Below are 25,783 nucleotides of genomic sequence, written 5' to 3' on the forward strand. Positions count from 1 at the left end.
GACATTTTTAGTATATTTAAGTATACTTTAGTATGGTTTAAATATATTAAAATACACTTTTTTTCCCACTTGGGTAGATAGAGATCGTGACAGAAAGAGAGGGGGAATGAGTAAAAGTGAGAGAGGGGGAGAGAGAGAGAGAGGACAAGATAAGCAAGGTGATGAGGGGTTAGTAGTAAACGGGAGGCCACCTTACAAAGACATGCTGGGGTCACACTATTCTAAAACCTCCTTACAATGTCATTGTGTCGAGCAGAGCAGGACTAAGAGAGAGTCATTGTTACAGAAGTAACTATGGGTCTGGCACGAAAAAATGTAGTCCTGAAAAAGAGAGAAGACGAATAGAGAAAGAAGAAGGATAAGTAAGTGTGATGTGTTTGACTCAACTCGTTTCAACACACACTCACTCTTATGACGCCCACTTAGCCTTAACCTCACCCTCTTTCTTATTTGTCTCTCTTTTACTTCATCTTTTTATATCGCCCATCATCTATTCGCTGTAAGCTTCTCTGTGCTGTCTCCTTACTGTTGTTAGCTTCATCCAATCAAATTAAAATGTACATTTCCAAATAGAGAAGAAAAGAAAGACATTTAGAGGAGATTACAGAGTGGCACAATACCAATTCAATGATTCTGAAACCATGTCGTCTCTAAATCTCTGTATCGTATTTCCTGATCTCAAAACATCCTTGACAGTGTTCTTCTACTGTTCACCTTACAGCTTACGCCACCAAGCTCCCATAAGTACATACAATTGTGTGCTTTTTTGGAAAATGTGCTCCTCAATTCTACAAGAACTAGATTGATACTGTTAACAGTATAGCTTCCTCCACTGTCCCTGTCCCCATACCGGGCTCGAACTAGTGATCCTCTGCTCGTAACAACCAATTGAGCTATAAAAAAAATCGACTTCGATAGATCCATTGGCGACATTTCAAGCTAGCTGTGGAGTGAGCTTCAGCAAGTTCTTAAAGCTAGAATCCTTAGTTGCTATATCCATTTTTGGACTTATAAATCAATGATATAATACCCATTGATTCTTGAAGAATATAACGTATAAATGTTTCATGAGCTTAGTTCGATTGTCATACCCCATCAGATCCCAGAATATAAGCTTGTTTTACTTCAATGGTTGTAAACACTGTAAATGTAAACAAACACTGTGTAGCCTCAAAACATAGTTACAACTATGCTTTTGATATCATGGATGGTCAGTCCTTGCATCCATAGCTCTGTCTATGAATTTGAGAGTGGTTACATTTCTCCAGTCCCATCCATCAGCTTGTTAGCAAAACAAAGGCGGGGTGACGCTTTGTTATTTTTTCAATTAAGGACTCTAGCTTGAACTCTGTTACATGTGAAAACTGGTAACCTCTTAGACGTCATCTAGCGTAGCAATACTTTGGTCTTCATCTCTCCCTCTCTGCCTCTCTCCATCTCTCCCTCTCTCCGTCTGACAGACACACAACACACCCCCTCATTTCTTTGTACCCCCAAAACGTCACAAAGGGAAAGATATCTCACATACACTCACCAACACAAATAACTTGATATATACTTGTCCTGTCTCCTTTTGTAACTCAACATTTCACTTCATTCAGATTTTTTGGAAAGCAACCCAATATTACATAATTTCCCAGAGAATTCTACACGGGTAAATTAGGGATGTTGTTATTCAGTGTGTGGCTCAATTCTATCGATACCACATTGGAATTTCAGAAAGGATAAAAACATTAATCCAGCGTTTCATCTCCTAATACGTCTACATAAAAACATTTCACCTTCGAAAAACGACACAATTCACTTAGCAATGTGAAAAACAATAAAATACATATGTTACATAAAGTCATGATGACAGTTTCATTAATTACAGTATAATATGACTTTGCACCATTAACCAATGTAAACCATGAGTGCCTGGTAGACTTAAGGGAATTGCATTTGACCTAAATGGATGGTATTGGAGCAGATCCCCTCTAGAATGAAACATCAAAGGTTATTTCAGGACATTGATGAAACCTAGCCACAGCACAGCTGCAAGAGTATACAAATCCAGTACAGCAAATATCGATATACAGAGAGTAGCAGTCTTTCTTGAGCATATAAACCTACTCAGATAATATTGGCAAGGATATTGTCATGCAAAATTCAATTAGCAAAACCATTGAACAGCTCATTGTCTGTTTGAACTGTTGAATATGAAAACTAACACCTACCAGACAGGATACATGGTATGAGGCCCAAATTAGACCCTATTCCCTGCATAGTGCCCTATGGTCCCTGGTCAAAAGTAGTGCACTACACAGGGAATAGGGTGCCATTTGGGATGCAAACCGAGACTCCTTGTCCTGATCCTTTATCTTTTAATTATCCGTGTCATTGTACCCTTTCAAACTAGAGGAGGATAATATCCCCTTTATCGCTGTAGCTTTGAGCAGCCTTGCAGAGACTCACTGAGCAAGATGAGTCACCATAGAAGTCATACAAAAGCCAAAGTAAACTTGAGTGATATTTAGACCTGAGGTCCTAGGTGAGGTGATGGTTCTCTTCTTTCACCAAGTCTCCACATGTTCTCAATGGCAAACCTGAAGATTGCATTATATTGAAGATTGTATGGTTTGGTAGAACTATCATGTCCATTTTGGAGTTCAATCCATTTTGCTCCGCTAAAGCAAAAATCGATGTCTCATTTAAAATGTCTGCTATGGTTGAGGAGGATGCCATTGTATTCCCTTGGGCAGCTCCTCAATCATTTGAGCTTCGCCTAGGCCCTGCATGCATGCATGCACCACACACACACACCTTAATATCATATCTCGATCAGATTATTCTCCTCGTCAGGCTCTGGCTCCGCTGCGGTAGCTGTCTCCTCACTCTCTGCCTCCTGCCCTTCTGACTCTGTCCTTCCAGGCCGGTAGACAAAGTAGAAGGCCTTGCGGGGCTCACTGTGGTGGAGACTAGACTTGATGGTGAGGGGGAACTCCTCAGGGGCCAGGGGCTGGTAGTGGCCCTCCACTAGCACACTCAGGCTGTAGAATAGAATAGAATAGAATAGAATAGAATAGAATAGAATAGAATATATACTTTATTGTTCATTTTGTGAGAAAGGGAAATGTGTCTTTTGCCTACATCAACCACCCCAGAAACATACACATACAGTATTGACAGGCACAGGGTCAGTCACAGATCAGCGCGCCTGGATGGAGATGGAGTAGTGTTTAGGGGTTAAATGCCTTGCTCAAGGGCACAACGGCAGGAGAATGTACCTGTAGGACTCTGGCTCCAGCACTTCAAACTTGTCAGCACACTGGGCACACAGATCCTGGGCCGTGGTGGTGGGGTGGACTCCCAGGGTCTTAGTGTTAGACCCCGCCTCCAGGAACGACACGTTGATGAAGTCCTGGAATGGGACCAGAGCAAAAAGCGGGAGGACATCAGATTTTTGTAATGCCAATTACAATTTCAAAGAATACTTATATAGTCATAATTATCCAATATCACAATACTGCAGTGACATATTGTATTCTATTCATATGGTGGCCCAAACGGACCTGTACAGACGAGCATGACAGCCGGGCCTTGTTCAGGGTGCGTCTCTTCTCCCAGCGGTGGATAGAATCCTGGATCTCCAGACTGAGCTGCTGTGTCACCGCCTGCTTGTCATAGTTCTTTATGTGCTCCAACGCTCCATACGTGGTCGTCAGGTAGTAGGAGCCTGGTGACACACACACAAAAGATAGTCACCATTAACAGGGGTACTATCTGTGTGTTTGGGTACAGTGGTTAATGTGTGTGCGTGTCCGCGTGTGTGTTTGCGTGTGGGCTGTGTATGTGATCTTGCCTTTGTGTGTGTGTGTGTGTGTGTATGGCATTTCGTTTGTCCCTACCTTCTCCTAGCTGTAGTGCAGGGTCCATCAGCTCCATCATGTACTCTACATCCAGTAGCAGGAAGGCCATGTTGCTCCTGGCCAGGACGTACATCAGCACTGGGAGGAAGTCATCTACGCCATGGGCTCTCCCTGTCAACCGTCATCTCAATCAGTTCACGCGACAGTCAGGTATTTGTAGACACTGGTGTCGTCAGGCAGTAATGATCAATCATCATCAACTTCAATCTGCACTCTTATACTAGCCTTGATTTCCATGCTTCCTGACGTTCGTTTGGAGGTAGTCGAGTAATAAACAAGACTTGGGAGGATGGCATTGTGAGACTACTGTTACACTAGCAAACATGACAAAGATCATTATAATTTAACCACCAAAATCTACCAGGCAACAAAGACAGTGCCTCACCTGGGCAGCCTATAGACATGGACTCATATATGATCTTGCAGGTCTTGAGGAGCAGATCAATCTTCTTCTGAGGGGAGTACTCCAAGTGGAGGGTCATCAGCTTCAGCTGGATCTAAGATAGATAAATACAGTAGATAGATAGATATACAGTGGGTATTCACCCCCCTTGGACTTTTTCACATTTTGTGAAAAGCTGCAATATGTAACTTTTTGGGCTACCCAGACAAATTCACATAGAAATGTGTGTTATAGATATGTCATTCTCATTGAAAGATCTGTTCTATATGCACTATTTCTATGCTTCCCAATCTTAAGTTTTGTTTTTGCGTCTTTTACTTTCAGTTTTGTACACCAGCTTCAAACAGCTGAAAATAATATATTTTGGGTTATGGAAAATATATTTCACAGCGGTTTAGATGGTGCAATGATTCTACACACTGTACTTGTCACATAAACTGAAATTAAGCGAACTATTTGAATTTTAGCAACCAGGAAATGGTGGAGCGAATTCTGCATAGTGCATCTTCAATTGTGATTTTTTTTGTCATTGATCTACACAAAATACTACATAATGTCAAGGTGAAAAGAAAATTCTACAATGCTCTCTCTCTCTACCGCACCTGTTATTTCAACCTCTAAATGCCCGACTATGAAAAGCCAAGTGACATTTACTCCTGATGTACTGACCTGTTGCAACCTCTACAACCACTGTGATTATTATTTGACCCAGCTGGCCATCTATGAACGTTTGAACATCTTGGAGAAAGATCTGGCCTTAATGGCCATGTACTGTTATAATCTCCACCCGGCACAGCCAGAAGGGGCTGGCCACCCCTCAGAGCCTGGTTCCTCTCTAGGTTTCTTCCTATGTTTCTACGTTTCTAGCACTGTGCTTCTACATCTGCGTTGCTTGCTGTTTGGGGTTTTAGGCTGGGTTTCTGTATAGCTGTCACGCCCTGGCTCTGGGGACTCTTGTATGTTGAGCCAGGGTGTTAGTTTCTTTGTGTAGTGTCTATGTTTCGTTTCCTATGTTCTGTTCTAGGTTATGTGTTTCTATGTTGGCCGGGGTGGTTCTCAATCAGAGGCAACGAGAATCAGCTGTTGCTTGTTGTCTCTGATTGGGAACAATACTTAGGCAGCCTTTTGTGCACTTGTGATTCGTGGGATCTTGTTCCGTAAGGTTTGTTTTGTATTAACCTAGGACTTCACGTATCGTTTGGTTTATTGTTTTGTTCGTGTGTGTACTAAATAAAAGATGTACGCATATCACGCTGCGCCTTGGTCCGCTGTGTATAACGATCGTGACAGAAGATCCCACCAAAACAGGACCAAGCAGCGTGTCCAGGAGCAGACAGCCTGGATTTGGGAGGAGATCTTGGATGGGCAGGGGTCCTGGACTTGGGAGGAAATCCAGGCTGGAATGGATCGCCGTCCGTGGGAGGAGACGGTGGAGGCGCGCCATAGAGAGGAGCAGCGGCGCCAACCGGGCCGACGTCGGACACGCAAGAGGCAACCCCAATAATTTTTTTGGGGGGGGGCACACGGCATGGACGACAGGGCTGCTGGAGGCAGCTACGGGGCGAGTTTGGGGATTAGGAGAGGAGGCCACCGGGTTTGAGGGGCTTGAAGGGAGGTTGGTGGAGCCTAGAGGTAGATCAGAGCCAACTCCCCGTACTCAGGCTAGGCAGCGTGAGACTGGGCATGTTCCGAGGTATGCGGAGCTGCGTACTGTGCCGCGAGTGGTCCGGCACAGTCCGGTACGTCCTGTGCGAGCACCACGCACGTGTCGTGCTAAGGTGGGCATGCAGCCAGGACGGAGTGTGCCGGCTTAACGCTCGTGGCCTCCAGTACCCCTCCTCGGTCCCGGATATCCTGCGCCAGTGTCACGTGCTGTAGTGCCAGTACGAGTACACAGCCCTGTACGTCCTGTGCTGATGCCTCACACAGAGTGTGTAAAAATAGGCATTCAGCCAGGACGGGTTGTGTCAGCTCTTCGCTCCAGACCTCCAGTCCGTCTCCACAGCCCGGTCCGGCCTGTTCCTGCTCCCCGCACCAAGCCTGTGGTGCGCGTCGCCAGCCCGGTCCGGCCTGTTCCTGCCCCTCGCACCAAGCCTGTGGTGCGCGTCGCCAGCCCGGCCCGGCCTGTTCCTGCTCCCCGCACCAAGCCTGTGGTGCGCGTCGCCAGCCCGGTCCGGCCTGTTCCTGCCCCTCGCACCAAGCCTGTGGTGCGCGTCGCCAGCCCGGCCCGGCCCGGCCTGTTCCTGCCCCTCGCACCAAGCCTGTGGTGCGCGTCGCCAGCCCGGCCCGGCCTGTTCCTGCCCCTCGCACTAAGCCTGTGGTGCGCGTAGCCAGCCCGGTATGGCCTGTTCCTGCTCCCCGCACCAACCCTGTGGTGCGCGTTGCCAGCCCGGCCCGGCCTGTTCCTGCTCCCCGCACCAAGCCAGTGGTGCGCATCGTCAGCCCGGTCCGGCCCGTTCCTGCTCCCCGCACCAAGTCAGTGGTGCGCGTCGTCAGCCCGGTCCGGCCCATTCCTGCTCCCCGCACCAAGCCTGTAGTGCGCGTCGTCAGTCCGGCACAGCCCGTGCCTGTTGCACCGGTGCCTGGTCTGGTACCGGTCAGCTGCTCCACACCGGAGCCTAAGCAATCCGCTCCACCGATGTCCAGTCCAGCTCCAGCTAGCGGGGCCAGACCAGACCAGGGGCGCTACGGGGGGGTTGTTAGAGGGTGGTGGTCACGCCCGGAGCCGGATCCGCCTCCGAGGTGGAATGCCCACCCGGCCCCTCCCCTGTTGGGTTTATGTTGGCGCGGTCGCAGTCCGCGCCTTTGGGGGGGGGTACTGTCACGCCCTGGCTCTGGGGACTCTTGTATGTTGAGCCAGGGTGTTAGTTTCTTTGTGTAGTGTCTATGTTTCGTTTCCTATGTTCTGTTCTAGGTTATGTGTTTCTATGTTGTCCGGGGTGGTTCTCAATCAGAGGCAACGAGAATCAGCTGTTGCTTGTTGTCTCTGATTGGGAACAATACTTAGGCAGCCTTTTGTGCACTTGTGATTCGTGGGATCTTGTTCCGTAAGGTTTGTTTTGTATTAACCTAGGACTTCACGTATCGTTTGGTTTATTGTTTTGTTCATGTGTGTACTAAATAAAAGATGTACGCATATCACGCTGCGCCTTGGTCCACTCATTATGACGATCGTGACAATAGCACTTTGTGACATCTGCAGATGTAAAAGGGCTTTATAAATACATTTGATTGATTACGTATTGTTTAAGTATTGTTACGGCGGAGCCCGGCGAAGCACAAGGCTAGCTAGCTAGCGGGTAGCTACTGGTAACGTTTATTGGTAATTATCTGTTTAGTGCAATGGTGGAGAGTGGTTTCCAATGTTAATGTGCTAGCTAATGTGCTAGCTAGCCAACGTTTAATTTTTCTGCTGCGTTATGAAAGGAACTAGACACGGACATGAATTATCTGTTTAGTGTGTTAACACACTCTTGGTATGCTAGCTAGCTAGCGGGTAGCTACTGGTAACGTTTATTGGTAATTATCTGTTTAGTGCAACGGTGGAGAGTTGTTTCCAATGTTAATGTGCTAGCTAGCCAACGTTTAATTTTTGCTGCGTTACGAAAGGAACTAGACACGGACATGAATTATCTGTTTAGTGTGTTAACACACTCTTGGTAGTTTGCTGTAACCAAGTATTGGTGCTAAACTGTGTGTTATTGGATGCTAGCATGCTAGTTAGCTATGGCGTCATAGCTAGGCATCGTGGGCTGTTGTGGGTAGTTACTGTGGGTTGGCATTGTTTTTCGGCGGTGCCGGGGGTAGCACGAAGCTAGCTAGCTAGCCGTTCTTCAAACAAGGTCAACACAGTGGCCATTGCTAGCTAGCCAACAGACACGGACACGAATTATCTGCTTAGTGTGTTAACACACTATTAGTGGTTTGTTGTGACCAAGTGTTGGTGCTAAACTGTGTGTTTTTGGATGCTAGCATGCTAGTTAGCTATGGTGTCATAGTTAGCTAGCTGAATAAAGTGGGTTGAGTCTATTCCTTTAAACATTGAACCGCTGTGGTTCACAACAATTCTGATTTCTAGAGGTGGAAGTTGGTAGAGTTTTTGTTCGGGTGGTTCAGTGAAACAATTATAGTTTCTGAGGTAGAAGTTTTTGGTGAGGGAGGCCCTGCTCTCTACTCTCCCAGATGTTTAGTTCATTTCATTCCGATCTCCTCTGCATTATTGTAGCCATTTGCTACAGCCTGTCAACTATGCCTCTGCCTATCCCTGTTCTCTCCTCTCTGCACAGGCTACACAAACGCCCCACACCGCGTGGCTGCTGCCTCTCTAACCTGGTGGTCCCTGCACGCACCCCACACCTGGAGTTCCAGGTCTCAGGCAGCCTCTGGAACTGCCGTTCTGCTGCCAACAAAGCTGACTTCATCCCAGCCTATGCTAATCTCCAGTCCCTCGACTTCCTGGCGCTGACGGAAACATGGATTACCACTGAAAACACTGCTACTCCTACTGCTCTCTCCTCGTCTGACCATGTGTTCTCGCATACCCCGAGAGCATCTGGTCAGAGGGGTGGTGGCACAGGAATCCTCATCTCTCCCAAGTGGACATTCTCAATTTTTCCCCTAACCCATCTGTCTATCTCCTCATTTGAATTCCATGCTGTCACAGTCACTAGCCCATTTAAGCTTAATATCCTTGTCATCTATCGCCCTCCAGGTTCCCTTGGAGAGTTCATCAATGAGCTTGACGCCTTGATAAGTTCCTTTCCTGAGGATGGCTCACCCCTCACAGTTTTGGGGGATTTCAACCTCCCTACGTCCACATTTGACTCATTTCTCTCTGCCTCCTTCTTTCCACTCCTCTCCTCTTTTGACCTCACCCTCTCACTGTCCCCCCCTACTCACAAGGCAGGCAATACGCTTGACCTCATCTTTACTAGATGCTGCTCTTCTACTAATCTCACTGCAACTCCCCTCCATGTCTCTGACCACTACTTTGTTTCCTTTTCTCTCTCGCTCTCCTCCCACACTACTCACTCTGCCCCTACACAGATGGTAATGCGCCGCCGCAACCTTCGCTCTCTCTCTCCCACTACTCTCTCCTCTTCCATCCTATCATCTCTTCCCTCTGCTCAATCCTTCTCCCTCCAATCTCCTGATTCTGCCTCCTCAACCCTCCTCTCCTCCCTTTCTGCATCCTTTGACTCTCTGTGTCCCCTATCCTCCCGGCCGGCTCGGTCCTCCCCTCCAGCTCCGTGGCTTGATGACTCATTGCGAGCTCACAGAACAGAGCTCCGGGCAGCGGAGCGGAAATGGAAGAAAACTAAACTCCCTGCCGACCTGGCATCTTTTCACTCCCTCCTCTCTACATTTTCTTCATCTGTTTCTGCTGCTAAGGCCACTTTCTACCACTCTAAATTCCAAGCATCTGCCTCTAACCCTAGGACGCTCTTTGCCACATTTTCCTCCCTGCTGAATCCCCCCCCCCCCTCCTCTCTCTCTGTGGATGACTTCGTCAACCACTTTGAAAAGAAGGTTGACGACATTCGATCCTCGTTTGTTAAGTCTAATGACACTGCTGGTCCTACTCACACTGCCCTACCCTATGCTTTGACTTCTTTCTCCCCTCTCTCTCCAGATAAAATCCTGCGACTTGTGACTGCAGGCCGCCCAACAACCTGCCCGCTTGACCCCATCCCCTCCTCTCTTCTCCAGACCATCTCCGGTGACCTTCTCCCCTACCTCACCTCGCTGATCAACTCATCCTTGACCGCTGGCCATGTCCCTTCCGTCTTCAAGAGAGCGAGAGTTGCTCCCCTTCTCAAAAAACCAACACTCGATCCCACTGAACTACAGACCAGTATCCCTTCTTTCTTTTCTTTCCAAAACTATTGAGCGTGCCGTCTTTAGCCAACTCTCTTGCTATCTCTCTCAGAATGACCTTCTTGATCCAAACCAGTCAGGTTTCAGGACTGGTCATTCAACTGAGACTGCTCTTCTCTGTGTCACGGAGGCTCTCCGCACTGCTAAAGCTAACTCTCTCTCCTCTGCTCTTGTCCTTCTAGACCTGTCTGCTGCCTTTGATACTGCGAACCATCAGATCCTCCTCTCCACCCTCTCCGAGCTGGGCATCTCCGGCGCGGCTCACTCCTGGATTGCGTCCTACCTGACCGGTCGCTCCTACCAAGTGGCGTGGCGAGAAGCTGTCTCCGCACCACGTGCTCTCACCACTGGTGTCCCCCAGGGCTCAGTTCTAGGCCCTCTCCTTTTCTCCCTATACACCAAGTCACTTGGCTCTGTCATATCCTCACATGGCCTCTCCTATCATTGCTACGCTGACGATACACAACTAATCTTCTCCTTTCCCCCTTCTGATAACCAGGTGGCGAATCGCATCTCTGCATGTCTGGCAGACATATCAGTATGGATGACGGATCACCACCTCAAGCTGAACCCTGGCAAGACGGAGCTGCTCTTCCTCCCGGGGAAGGACTGCCCGTTCCATGATCTCGCCATCACGGTTGACAACTCCGCTGTGTCCTCCTCCCAGAGTGCGAAGAGCCTAGGCGTGACCCTGGACAACACCCTGTCGTTCTCCGCCAACATCAAGGCGGTGACCCGCTCCTGCAGGTTCATGCTCTACAACATTCGGAGAGTACGACCCTGCCTTACACAGGAAGCGGCACAGGTCCTAATCCAGGCACTTGTCATCTCCCGTCTGGACTACTGCAACTCGCTGTTGGCTGGCCTCCCTGCCTGTGCCATTAAACCCCTACAACTCATCCAGAATGCCGCAGCCCGTCTGGTGTTCAACCTTCCCAAGTTCTCTCACGTCACCCCCCTCCTCCGCACACTCCACTGGCTTCCAGTTGAAGCTCGCATCCGCTACAAGACCATGGTGCTTGCCTATGGAGCAGTGAGGGGAACGGCACCTCTGTACCTTCGGGCTCTGATCAGTCCCTACACCCAAACGAGGGCATTGCGTTCATCCACCTCTGGCCTGCTGGCTCCCCTTCCTCTGCGGAAGCATAGTTCCCGCTCAGCCCAGTCAAAACTGTTCGCTGCTCTGGCACCCCAATGGTGGAACAAGCTCCCTCACGACGCCAGGACAGCGGAGTCACTCACCACCTTCCGGAGACATTTGAAACCCCACCTCTTTAAGGAATACCTGGGATAGGATAAAGTAATCCTTCTACCCCCCCCCCCCCCACTGGTTATCCCACTGGCTATAGGGTGAACGCACCAATTGGTGAGTCGCTCTGGATAAGAGCGTCTGCTAAATGACGTAAATGTGCCCTTGAGCAAGGCACTTAACCCTAATTGCTCCTGTAAGTCGCTCTGGATAAGAGCGTCTGCTAAATGACTAAAATGTAAAAATGTAAATGATTGATTGATCCCCAACACCTTGAAGAATAATGGGCAAATATTGCACAATTCAGGTGTGCAAAGCTCTTAGAGACTTACCCAAGAAGAATCACAGCTGTAATCGCTGCCAAATGTGTTTCTAACATGTATTGACCTAGGGGGTTAATACTTATCTAATCAAGGTATATTAGTGTTTTATTTTTCATTCATCTTTAAAAAATAATATATTTTGAATAGATAATTGATTAGAAATGACAATTAAATCCATTTTAATCCCACTTTGTAACACAATAAAATGTGAAGAAATCCAAGGGGGGTGAATACGTATGATACCCAGTGTAGATATACAGCAGCAGACAAAAACACACACTCTGTACAAGACAAAAAGTCAGGAGCCATAGAAAGTGATCAAATGGTCAAAAGTAATGCACTACATAGAGAATAATGTGCAATTTCAGATGCAGCCCATAACTGTCTACCTTCTCCATGACAGTGGTCTCTGGAACACTGGTGGTGACCCCCAGATCTGTGGTGGTGGTACCCAGGACCACACTCTGGTTCTCCCTCAGTCTCTTCAGACAGCCCCCCCTGGCATGGATGTCCTTCAGGCCGGAGTAGACAGCCTCCCGCAGAGGCTTCAGCACAGCCTTGCACAGAGCAGCTTCCATAATCACCTCTGGAGAGGAAAAATACAGAAATCCCTGGTTAGAAATCAATGGGCTCCATTTCTAGTTGAGGAGAGAGCACATTGCGGCTACACTTAGTCTTCTGTGCAGTGCAAAGAGTAAAGGAGGAAACTGGAAGGTGGCAACTCAATGCTGCTGGTTATTATACTCTTTGTGCAAATATGGAAGCTGATTAATTAAAGTGTTTTTGCTAACTATTGTATTTTTGCCTGCAGTTATACTGTAGTTCTTTATGGAGGAAAAAATCTATCCGGTTAAAAGTTTTAGAACACCTACTCATTCAACGGTTTTTCTTCATTTGTACTATTTTCTACATTGTAGAATAATAGTGAAGTCATCAAAACTATGAAATAACACATATGGAATCATGTAGTAAGCAAAAAGGTGTTAAACAAATCAAAATATATTTTATATTTGAGATTCTTCAAATAGCCACCCTTTGCCTTGATGACAGCTTTGCACACTCTTGGCATTCTCTCAACCAGCTTCATGAGGTAGTCACCTGGAATGCATTTCAATTAACAGGTGTGCCTTCATAAAAGTTAATTGAAGGTCAGTCAATAAGGAACACTTCAAGAACATTTAACGTTTCTTCAAGTGCAGTAGCAAAAACCATCAAGCGCTATGATAAAACTGGCTCTCATGAGGACCGCCACAGGAATGGAAGACCAAGAGTTACCTCTGCTGCAGAGGATAAGTTCATTAGAGTTACCAGCCTCAGAAATTGCAGCCCAAATAAAAGCTTCACAGAGTTCAAGTAACAGACACATCTCAACATCAACTGTTCAGAGGAGACTGTGTGAATCAGGCCTTCATGGTCGAATTGCTGCAAAGAAACAACTACTAAAGGACACCAATAAGAAGAAGAGACTTGCTTGGGCAAAGAAACACGAGCAATGGACAATGTCCTTTGGTCTGGAGTCCAAATTGGAGATTTTTGGTTCCAACTGCCGTGTCTTTGTGAAACGCGGTGTGGGTGAAAGGATGATCTCCACATGTGTATTTGCCACCGTAAAGCATGGAGGAGGAGGTGTTATGGTGTGGGGGTGCTTTGCTAGTGACACTGTCTGTGATTGATTTAGAATTCAAGGCACACTTAACCATCATGGCTACCACAGCATTCTGCAGTGATATGCCATCCCATCTGGTTTGGGCTTAGCGGCACTATTATTTGATTTTCAACAGGACAATGACCCAACACACCTCCAGGCTGTGTAAGGGCTATTTTACCAAGAAGGAGAGTGATGGACTGCTGCAGATGACCTGGCCTCCACAATCCCCCGACCTCAACCAAATTGAGATGGTTTGGGATGAGTCGGACCGCAGAGTGAAGGAAAAGCAGCCAACAAGTGCTCAGCATATGTGGGAACTCCTTCAAGACTGTTGGAAAAGCATTCCAGGTGAAGCTGGTTGAGAGAATGCCAAGAGTGTGAAAAGCTGTCATCAAGGGAAAGGGTGGCTATTTGAAGAATCTCAAATATAAATTATATTTTGATCTGTTTAACACTTTTTTGCTTACTACATGATTCCATATGTGTTATTTCATAGTTTTGATGTCTTCACTACTATTCTACAAAGTTGAATGAGTAGGTGTGTCCAACATTTTGACCGGTAGTGTATATTGTACACTGTGCCTTGCAAAAGTATTCATCCCCCTTGGCATTTTTCCTATTTTGTTGCATTACAACCTTTAATTTCAATGGATTTTTACTTGGATTTCATGTAATGGACATACACAAAATAGTCCACATTGGTGAAGTGAAATGAAAAAAATAACTTGTTTCAAAAAAGTATACAAAATAAATAATGGAAAAGTGGTGCGTGCATATGTGTTCACCCCCTTTGCTATGAAGCCCCTAAATAAGATCTGGTGCAACCAATTACCTTCAGATCTGTCAAAAGATCTCAGTATATATACACCTGTTCTGAAACTTTGAACATCCCACGTAGCACCATTAATTCCATTATTAAAGAATATGGCACCACAACAAACCTCCCAAGAGAGGGCCGCCCACCAAAACTCACGGACCAGGCAAGGAGGGCATTAATCAGAGGGGCAACAAAGAGACCAAAGATAACCCTGAAGGAGCTGCAAAGCTCCACAGCAGAGATTGGAGTATCTGTCCATAGGACCACTTTAAGCCGTACACTCCACAGAGCTGGGCTTTACGGAAGAGTGGCCAGAAAAAAGCCATTGCTTAAAGAAAATAATAAGCAAACACGTTTGGTGTTCGCCAAAAGCCATGTGGGAGACTCCCCAAACATATGGAAGAAGGTACTCTGGTCAGATGAGACTAAAATTGTTATTTTTGGCCATCAAGGAAAACACTATGTCTGGCGCAAACCCAACACCTCTCATCACCCCGAAAACACCATCCCCACAGTGAACCTGTTTCAGTCATCCAGAGATTTGTGTCTGGGACAGAGGTTCACCTTCCAGCAGGACAATGACCCTAAGCATACTGCTAAAGCAACACTCAAGTGGTTTAAGGGGAAACGTTTAACTGTCTTGGAATGGCCTAGTCAAAGCCCAGACCTCAATCCAAATGAGAATCTGTGGTATGACTTAAAGACTGCTGTACACCAACTTGAAGGAGCTGGAGCAGTTTTGCCTTGAAGAATGGGCAAAAATCCCAGTGGCTAGATGGGCCAAGCTTATAGAGACATACCCCCAAGAGACTTGCAGCTGTAATTGCTGCAAAAGGTGGCTCTACAAAGTATTGACTTTGGGGGGGTGAATAGTTATGCACACTCAAGTTTTCTGTTTTTTTTGTCTTATTTCTTGTTTGTTTCACAATCAAAAATATTTTGCATCTTCAAAGTGGTAGGCATGTTGTGTAAATCAAATGATTCAAACCCAAAAAAAATCCAACAAAATAGGAAAAATGCCAAGGGGGGTGAATACTTTCGCAAGGAAAACCTGACATTCAGCATTTCACGCTGGAGGCAAAATAAGTTGTATATCAAAGGGGACTTCTTGTATACTAGCAACCCAATTAAGCCATCAAATGTCAACGGAGACAACCCTCACTAACAACCATGTCTTCTGTCCATGTTGTAATTTTATAGGTGTCACTACAAAGACTAATTTACCACGCACAAAGAGAAGACTGTGATAAACAACTTCCTCCTGTTTGACAGAGAATAAGGGGAACATCCATCATGTTTGCCAAAAATGTTATGAACGCTTCAGTTCTCACTAATCTTCAAATGAATCTTCAAATTAACCTACCCGCCATATTCAGTGTCAAACAGGATATTTAAAGTAAGGAGCAAGTGGAACTTTGAGCATGTAAAGAGTCTACAGAATGGAGTTTTTAACGCTGGGTTTTGACAGATGAATGTTGAGTATATCGAGGAGAATTAAGTAAATAAGCAGTTGCCTAGTTTTTCCTCTGTGTAGACGTTGGGCTCCAGTAGGTTCTGCAGCTCAGTGCTCTGGATGAGGTAACTCTTCAGCTGGGTCATCATCTGCCTGATCTCCTGCAGCAGCTCAGTGCTGGAGCTGTGCTTCACCATGGTCTCCAGAATATACACCCTGGGATAGATTAATTAATTAGTCGATTGAGGGTTTCTGAAGGGATCTTTTTTGGGGGGGAAATGTAACAAATTTAAGATACATTTTCCATGGCTGGACAGAGATATGAGTTGAAATTAACAAGATTCTGCTTTGAATTAAAATATGTGTGGCCCTAATCAGCCCATCAACTAAGCGATTCTGAAAAACTTGTGATGAACTGATCCCTACCTGTAATCCTTCACCAGGTTCCCGAAGTAGGAGCTACCGTCCCGGGACAGCTCCACGATCCTCTTCTGCAACTTATGGTCAGCGCTCATGAAGTTGGTGAACACACTGGAGAAGTTGACCATGGAGAGGCGTTGCTTGGCCCGGTCCAGCATGATGGTAGGGGTCCTCTTCATTGACACCTGGTTTTTAATGATAAGTATTTTATTTGGATTATTTTACAGGAAAATGTAATACAAATTCTCATACAGTAACTAAGGCACAGCAGCAAATTAAGCTTGTAGTTAGGATGATGTTAGTTACACAGCTAAGCTGCATAATAATGTTAAATGGGACTTCCATGGGAAATAAAGGTTGAATAAATAAATATAATTAATATATATACTTTGGTATTGTTGGTCCCAACGGCCCCTCCAGCCCGACTGGCCACAGTGTCAGCCTCCTCCTCTGTGCTGCTGGTAGAGTAAGAGTCATGGTCCAGTGCAGGGAGGGCCGCACCACCATCAGGAGCATACAGGGACACATCTGCCCCTCTGGCCTCCCTCACCTCCCCCTCGGGGATGGAAATGGCCATCCGGGCTGGCAAGGGGGTGCTGGAGGTCTGGGGGATGTCCAATGATGCATTGATTGAAAGAAGTCCTCCACCTATCATGTCTGGGGCGAGAGGTGTAGTGAGCGTGGCCTGGGAGGGCTTATTCTTTCTGGGAGGTGGGACTGGCGGTGCGGCCCTCTTCGTCAGAGGGGCTGGTATAGCCACGGTAACAGCCTCACTGCTGTTTGAAGTCTCTGATGTCCCTTGCCTCTGCAGTGTCTCTATCTCACCAGCATAGGGCTCCACTCTTAACTCCTTCTCCTCGTCTGCCATGTTGGTGGTGACGTCGATGCACACCAGTGAAGCAACAGGCACTATGCCAACACTGCCCTCATCCTTCTTCTTTGAGGGTGTGGTGAGGGTCAGGGTGCCCCCATCCGGCTGGGGCGGCTCCTGTCCTGGGGGTGGGGGACGCTTCTCTGAGGGCATCCGCCGTAGGGGCACAAGTGGGATCCTGTGTGGAGGTGGCCGGGGTGCTGGGTGCCGATGTCCTGCTGTTGCTCCATGCGGTGACAGATGCTGTAGAGGCTGAGTAGCTGCTACTGGGTCAGTAGCTGTAACTGACACCTCTCTCTCTGAGACAAGTTGAGAAGCAGCTTTCTCTCCCTCCCCACTGCCTTTGCTGCTGTTTCCTTCTCCTTTCTGCCCTGGCTTGGCTGTGACTCTAATAGGTGGGGGTGGTGAGCGGGGGGAGGGGGAATCAGACGTCCCTCTGTTCCCCTGCTTGGCCCCCTGTGACAGTAACAATCCCTCAGGGACATTAGGGGGTCGGGGTGGGGGGCGTTTGAACTTGGGGGGTACCTGCCCCTGCCCTGAGCCTGGGGTGTTCAGGCTCTGGCTCCTGAGGATGGGAGCAGCGACGGGGGTGGAGGCCTCCAGGCTGCTGCAGTACTCCTCTATGAATATGGGGTTAACGTACCACAGCCGGTCGTTACCGGTCCCAGTGGACAGCTGGATCTCACAGGACGAGCTGTGACCCTGGCCCTGGCCGTGCCCTACTGGTCTGCTCCCTTGTCCTGGCTCCTCAGAGGAACTGTTCATCTGAGAGACCCAGAAATCTGACAGGAGAAACTGAGAGTTACCATCACGCTATCACTAGAGAGCTGAACCCCAAACTGACACTACCATCATTAGACTTTCATGTTACTCTTATGTTCAAATTATACTCCTTGTTGATGAAGAATCAGTCATTACAATTAACAAAAAGCATCAGAGAGAATATAAATGGGGTTTTGTTTTTATCTGGAGGGTTGTGTTTTGTGGCTATTAAAGGAGGAAGCTTGCCATAATATATTTAGTACAGGACACCTCACTGTCTGAATATCCGCTCACTCACACAGCAACACGGTTGTAACACTTCCCCTCTATTTCACCAAAATGCTCTTACACTTTTTTGCCTTACTGTGAGATAATGTGATGCTACCCCATAGACACACCTATATAAAAGTGAATACAGCATTTATTTCAAATTCAAAGTACCTGAACCTAATGTTGATATCATCTCTATATCTTCATACTTGGTTGCCTGGACGATGACCTCAGGCAACCTCAGAGTGAAGGGGAGAATATCCCTGGAAGATAATGAATCATTATTAATTTATAACAAGTGAATATTTTGAGTGCCAGGCAGTAGGGTATGAAGGATAGTCTTGTCTTACCGGCTGACACAGTAGAAGGAGATGAGTTTGAAGATGTTGTCAAAGACCAGGACAGACCCTTCCAGGTAGATCACTGTTAGGGGAGGGAAAGGATGTTATAACACAATACTGTATCAATACTGATATTAGATACTGATACTGTATCAATTCTGAAGCGACTTACGACAATTCTGCGTGTATACATTTTATATTTATGGGTTGTCCCAGGGATCGGACGACACACCCTATCCTGGCGTTGCAAGCGCCATGCTGTACCAACTGAGCTACAGAGGACCATTCTACATCACAATGATCCCTTAGTCATGTAGTAGGGATAGATTGGGGCCGAGAGGTTGCACACATTTTCAACCTCTCTCTCTCTCTCTCTCTCTCTCTCTCTCTCTCTCTCTCTCTCTCTCTCTCTCTCTCTCTCTCTCTCTCTCTCTCTCTCAATTCAATTCAATTTAAGGGCTTTATTGGCATGGGAAACGTGTGTTAACATTGCCAAAGCAAGTGAAGTAGATAGTAAACAAAAGTGAAATAAACAATAAACATTTGGCAGGAGGTTAGGAAGTGCAGCTCAGTTTCCACCTCATTTTGTGGGCAGTGTGCACATAGCCTGTCTTCTCTTGAGAGCCAGGTCTGCCTACGGCGGCCTTTCTCAAAAGCAAGGCTATGCTCACTGAGTCTGTACATAGTCAAAGCTTTCCTTAAGTTTGGGTCAGTCACAGTGGTCAGGTATTCTGCCACTGTGTACTCTCTGTTTAGGGCCAAATAGCATTCTAGTTTGCTCTGTTTATTTGTTTGTTCTTTCCAATGTGTCAAGTAATTCTCTTTTTGTTTTCTCATGATTTGGTTGGGTCTAATTGTGTTGTTGTTGTTGTTGTTGTTGTTGTCCTGGGGCTGTGTGGGGTCTGTTTGTGTTTGTGAACAGAGCCCCAGGACAAGCTTACTTAGGGGACTCTTCTCCAAGTTCATCTCTCTGTAGGTGATGGCTTTGTTATGGAAGGTTTGGGAATCGCTTCCTTTTAAGTGGTTATAGAATTTAACAGCTCTTTTCTGGATTTTGATAATTAGCGGGTATTGGCCTAATTCTGCTCTGCATGCATTATTTGGTGTTTTACGTTGTACACGGAGGATGTTTTTGCAGAATTCTGCATGCAGAGTCTCAATTTGGTGTTTGTCCCATTTTGTGAATTCTTGGTTGGTGAGCGGACCCCAGACCTCAGAACCATAAAGGGCAATGGGTTCAATAACTGATTCAAGTATTTTTAGCCAGATCCTAATTGGTATGTCAAATTTTATGTTCCTTTTGATGGCATAGAAGGCCCTTCTTGCCTTGTCTCTCAGATCGTTCACAGCTTTGTGGAAGTTACCTGTGGCGCTGATGTTTAGGCCGAGGTATGTATAGTTTTTTGTGTGCTCTAGGGCAACGGTGTCTAGATGGAATTTGTATTTGTGGTCCTGGCAACTGGACCTTTTTTGGAACACCATTATTTTTGTCTTACTGAGATTTACTGTCAGGGCCCAGGTCTGACAGTAAAGAAGATCTAGGTGCTGCTGTAGGCCCTCCTTGGTTGGTGACAGAAGCACCAGATCATCAGCAAACAGAAGACATTTGACTTCAGATTCTAGTAGGGTGAGGCCGGGTGCTGCAGACTGTTCTAGTGCCCTCGCCAATTCGTTGATATATATGTTGAAGAGGGTGGGGCTTAAACTGCATCCCTGTCTCACCCCACGGCCCTGTAGAAAGAAATGTGTGTGTTTTTTGCCAATTTTAACCGCACACTTGTTGTTTGTGTACATGGATTTTATAATGTCGTATGTTTTTCCCCCAACCCCACTTTCCATCAATTTGTATAGCAGACCCTCATGCCAAATTGAGTCAAAAGCTTTTTTGAAATCAACAAAGCATGAGAAGACTTTGCCTTTGTTTTGGTTTGCTTGTTTGTCAATTAGGGTGTGCAGGGTGAATACGTGGTCTGTTGTACGGTAATTTGGTAAGCTCTCTCTCTCTCTTATATATATATATATATAAGGGTCCCCCTTACAAGGACTCTCCTCTCATGGATTACAGCAGTCACTTAGGCTTAATTTACCCATGGTGCACTAGCTCACTATGGTTCAGTCTCTAACCTTTGTATACTATCTGTTTCGCACACTCTTTCCTTCTTTCTCTGTTTGCTATTTGAGTGTGTGTTCCTTTCTCCCCCCCCCCCCCCCCCCCCTCTCTCTCTCTCTCTCTCTCTCTCTCTCTCATATCATGTATTACCATACTGTGGTCACTATCAATGTGCAAAGTGAAACTTAAACTCACCCAAAGATGAGCAAAAGATAACAGCACGTTCCAATTCTAAGCCAACACATTTACTGAACATACAGTAGCTACAAGGCCATGCATACCAAGTGCATTTCATGCACTCCTTCACAAATACAGTGCCTTGCAAAAGTATTCATCCCCCTTGGCGTTTTTCTTATTTTGTTGCATTACAACCTGTAATTTAAATGGATTTGTATTTGGATTTCATGTAATGGACATACCAAATAGTCCAAATTGATGAAGTGAAATGAAAAAAATAACTTATTTCAAAAGATTCTAAAAAATTAATAACGGAAAAGTGGTGCGTGCACATGTACATCCCACGGAGCACCATTAAATCCATTATAAAAAAAATGGAAAGAATATGGCACCACAACAAACCTGCCAAGAGAGGGCCGCCCACCAAAACTCACGGACCAGGCAAGGAGGGCATTAATCAGAGGGGCAACAAAGAGACCAAAGATAACCCTGAAGGAGCTGCAAAGCTCCACAGCGGAGATTGGAGTATCTGTCCATAGGACCACTTTAAGCCGTACAATCCACAGAGCTGGGCTTTACGGAAGAGTGGCCAGAAAAAAGCCATTGCTTAAAGAAAATAATAAGCAAACACGTTTGGTGTTCGCCAAAAGGCATGTGGGAGATTCCATAAACATATGGAAGAAGGTACTCTGGTCAGATGAGACTAAAATTGAGCTGTTTGGCCATCAAGGAAAACGCTATGTCTGGCGCAAACCCAACACCTCTCATCACCCCGAGAACACCATCCCCACAGTGAAGCATGGTGGTGGCAGCATCATGCTGTGGGGATGTTTTTCATTGGCAGGGACTGGGAAACTGGTCAGAATTGAAGGAATGATGGATGGCGCTAAATACAGGGAAATTCTTGATGGAAACCTGTTTCAGTCATCCAGAGATTTGAGACTGGGACGGAGGTTCACCTTCCAGTAGGACAATGACCCTAAGCACACTGCTAAAGCAACACTCAAGTTGTTTAAGAGGAAACATTTAATTGCCTTGGAATGGCCTAGTCAAAGCCCAGACCTCAATCCAAATGAGAATATGTGGTATGACTTAAAGATTGCTGTACACCAGCGGAACCGATCCAACTTGAAGGAGCTGGAGCAGTTTTGCCTTGAAGAATGGGCAAAAATCCCAGTGGCTAGATGTGCCAAGCTTGTAGAGACATACCCCAAGAGACTTGCAGCTGTAATTGCTGCAAAACGTGGCTCTACAAAGTATTGACTTTGGGGGAGTGAATAGTTATGCACGCTCAAGTTCAGTTTTTTTGTCTTATTTCTAGTTTGTTTCACCCCAAAAAATATTTTGCATCTTCAAAGTGGTAGGCATGTTGTGTAAATCAAATGATACAAACCCCCCAAAAATCAATTTTAATTCCAGGTTGTAAGGCAACAAAATAGGAAAAATGCCAAGGGGGGTGAATACTTTTGCAAGCTACTGTATAGATTCTGAACATGCAGATATTGTTATACTGGATACTTTACATATCTGGACATCTCTCTCTCACACACACACACACTCACACACACACACACACACACACACACACACACAAACACAAACACAAACACACACACACCAACCTGGACTCAGGGGTAGACGTAACATAGTAAATGTAAATCCAGGACACTCCAATTAGCCTGATACTGTCTGTTGCGTTTTGTATGGTATGTATTATGAGTTAGGGGTTAGGGGTTAGGGTTAAGGTTAGGTTAGGGTTAGGGTTAGGAGTTAGGTTAAAAGGTTAAGATTAGGGTTAGGAGAAGGGTTAGCTAACATGCTAAGTAGTTAAAATGTGTAAGTATTTGCATAGTTGCTAATTAGCTTAAATTGTCCATGATGAGATTCGAACACACAACCTTTTGAATTGCTAGACGTTCACGTTATATGTCTACCCATCCATCCCCGACCAACCACCCTACTTTTGTTTTTTTGCACTACGTAACCTTCTGTCTTATGTAACTATACCAAACATAACATAGTATGTATGATAAGTTATGTTTGGTATGGTTACATAAGACAGAAGGTTACGTAGGGCAAAAACTAAAGTAGGGTGGCTTGGATTTATATTTATTTTGTTGTCTAGTCTATGAGACCAGGCTGCACACACACACAAACACACACACACACACACAAACACAAACACACACACACACAAACACACACACACACACATACAAACACACACATACCTCCCTACATGCGGCCAGGATCTGGTAAGCTCAGAATAGCAGGAAGTCCTGTATGGTCGACATACAGCCCAGAAGAGCAGAGGACAGGAAGTCTGCTGTGTGTGACACAGTGAATACCCTCACCTTCCGATCTCCACCACAGGAGTCACACATGTCACAAATAGCAGCTGTAAAAATGTGTTCTGTGAGTGTGGATGGATGGGCTAGCATCATGTGTTCTGTGTGTGTAGATGGATGTGGATGGATGGGCTAGCATCATGTGTTCTGTGTGTGTGGATGGATGTGTGGATGGATGGATGGGCTAGCATCATGTGTTCTGTGTGTGTAGATGGATGTGTGGATGGATGGATGGGCTAGCATCATGTGTTCTGTGTGTGTAGATGGATGTGTGGATGGGTGGGCTAGCATCATGTGTTCTGTGTGTGTAGATGGATGTGTGGATGGGTGGGCTAGCATCATGTGTTCTGTGTGTGTGGATAGATGTGTGGAAGGATGGGCTTGCATCATGTGTTCTGTGTGTGTGGATGGATGGGCTAGCATCATGTGTTCTGTGTGTGTGGATGGATAGGCTAGCATCATGTGTTCTGTGTGTGTGGATGGATAGGCTAGCATCATGTGTTCTGTGTGTGTGGATGGATAGGCTAGCATCATGTGTTCTGTGTGTGTGGATGGATGGGGTAGCAGGACCAAGGGCTTTAACACTGATAGTCCCCATATCTATTTACCACTGACTGTTCACTAGGGTTTGAGGACAGAACACAAACAGACATCCCCTTTCAGTGGGAAACTGTGAAAGGTTACGACAAAGTTGATACAAGGGGCATTACAACATTATAGATCATCTCTTGTTAGGATACTCACATGACTTCTCTTCTTTAACCAGAACGTCCTGGACCTGAGGCTCCCCCTGCTGGTTAGAAATACGTACTGACAGAACCATGGCCTTCTGGTCTGGGCTTTTACGCACTAAAAAGATCTGGGTGCACAAAGTCACGCTATCAATATCATAACAAACATCACTGTAGAGATATTCCCTTATGTCAGATAAAGATGTCTGGCCCTTCATGTGTTTGTGTGTGTATGTATTTGACGTCTATGTTTGCGAGTCTATGAGAAGGTGTTTGAGTAATAGATTAATAAAAGTGTGAGGCTAGTTATGCTCAGACAGTTACAACATGTGCCTGTGTGTTTGCGTAAAGATAATTTGTCTGTCACTCACTCCAGGAGTTTCTTTCTTCAGTATAAGTGAGGATTTCTCCTGGGCCATGGCTAACTGCAACCAGACAGGGCACGTTTTGATCAGCTTCTCCAGGATACTGATGCTAGGTGGTGGAGCTGTGGCTGGGGTTGGGGCTGGGGCTGGGGCTGGTGAGGAGGCTGGGGCTGGGGAGGGCTTGGGTGCAAGAGGGACTAGTGGGGTGGGGAGAGGGGGAGACGAGGGCTTGGTAGATGGAAGAGGGGGTCTGGGGAGAGCAGGGGAGGAGGGCTTGGCTATCGAGTGAGGGTGAGGAACAGGGGGTCTCGGCTGGGACGGACCGGAGAGTTTTCGAGGTGCTGAGGGTCTAGAAAGAGGGGGTGAGGAGAGCTTTGAGACAGGAGGAACAGGGGGAGAGGAGAATGGAGATAAGGAGGGTTTTGAGAGAGGATGAATGGGGGGAGTGGAGGTAGGGGGTTTTGCTATAGGAGGTACATGGGGAGAGGAGAGAGGAAGTGAGGAGGGATTTGAGATGGGAGCAGAGAGGGGCATAGATGAGGGCTTTGGGACTGGGTGAGAGGAAAGTGCTGGTACGGTTGGCTCTGAAGAGGAGAGCTCTGGGACTGAAGAGGCATCCAAGATATCAGGAAAGGGGAGTGTAGAGGGCACTGAGACTTGAGGTGGTACAGGTGTGGGGAGGGGGGAAGTGGATGCCTTTGGGACATCAGGTGCTAGGGGTTTGGGGAGTGGGGGAGTACAGTCCTCTGGGACAGTGGCATGAGGGACATCAGTGGTGTCAGTGACGTCAATGGCCAAGTCAATTTGAGGAGGGAGCGGTTCAGATGCTGAAAGAAGGGGTGTTGTGGATGAGGAGGGTGAGGGAGTGGGGTCAGCGGGTGAGACAGGGGGTGGGGGTGAGACAGGGGGAGAGGAGGGTTTAGAGGGGAGAGTCGGGGGAGTCATCAGGGGTGGTCCTGAGGAGAGGGGGGTCTAGGTGGAGGGAACGGTGCTGTTGATCCTGAGGATAAGTTAGGGGTGAGGAGGGGTCTAGGTGGAGGGAATGGTGCTGTTGACCCTGAGGATAAGTTAGGGGTGGGGGGGGGTCTAGGTGGAGGGAACGGTGCTGTTGACCCTGAGGATAAGTTAGGGGTGAGGGGGGGTCTAGGTGGAGGGAACGGTGCTGTTGACCCTGAGGATAAGTTAGGGGTGAGGGGGGGTCTAGGTGGAGGGAACGGTGCTGTTGACCCTGAGGATAAGTTAGGGGTGAGGGGGGGTCTAGGTGGGGAGCGAGGCTCAGCATTCACCCTATGGAGAGAAGTGAGGGAGAGATTAGATTTCCTCACTAATGTCCCTTAGCCATGAGTAACGTATGGTTATATTACCAATGGCTGTGTATATCATGTACTCAGTGGTGGAAAAAGTACCTAATTGTCATACTTGAGTAAAAGTAAAAATACCCAGTAAAATTCTACTTGAGTAAATGTCAAAAAGTATTCAAGTTCCTTATATTAAGCAAACCAGACGGCACCAATTTTATTTTTTATTTTTTACGGATAGCCAGGGGCACACTCAGACATAATTTACAAATGAAGCATGTGTGTTTAGTGAGTCCACCAGATCAGAGGCAGTATTGATGACCAGGGATGTTCTCTTGATAAGTGTGTGAAATTGACAATTTTCCTGTCCTGATAAGCATTCAAAATGTACTTTTGGGTGTCAGGGAAAATG

The 25,783-nt window shown here is 46.5% G+C and overlaps 1 protein-coding gene across 1 annotated transcript; it reads right to left on the reverse strand.

The window, feature by feature from the left end:
• Positions 1-1,655: 1,655 nt before the first annotated feature.
• On the reverse strand, positions 1,656-25,018 carry LOC311145472 (ras and Rab interactor 3-like; the record flags this gene model as incomplete). Its single annotated transcript, XM_084181716.1, has 13 exons — positions 1,656-3,029; positions 3,267-3,400; positions 3,552-3,715; positions 3,888-4,019; positions 4,294-4,405; positions 12,150-12,346; positions 15,740-15,894; positions 16,105-16,283; positions 16,487-17,751; positions 18,173-18,264; positions 18,352-18,424; positions 23,722-23,836; positions 24,080-25,018. The coding sequence occupies 13 exons, from the start codon at positions 25,016-25,018 to the stop codon at positions 2,810-2,812; spliced, it is 3,777 nt and encodes a 1,258-aa protein (XP_084037842.1). The 3' UTR covers positions 1,656-2,809.
• Between the last annotated feature and the right edge of the window lie 765 nt (positions 25,019-25,783).

The sequence above is a fragment of the Coregonus lavaretus genome, assembly GCF_964263955.1.
Source record: "Coregonus lavaretus genome assembly, chromosome: 18".
Lineage (NCBI taxonomy): Eukaryota > Metazoa > Chordata > Actinopteri > Salmoniformes > Salmonidae > Coregonus > Coregonus lavaretus.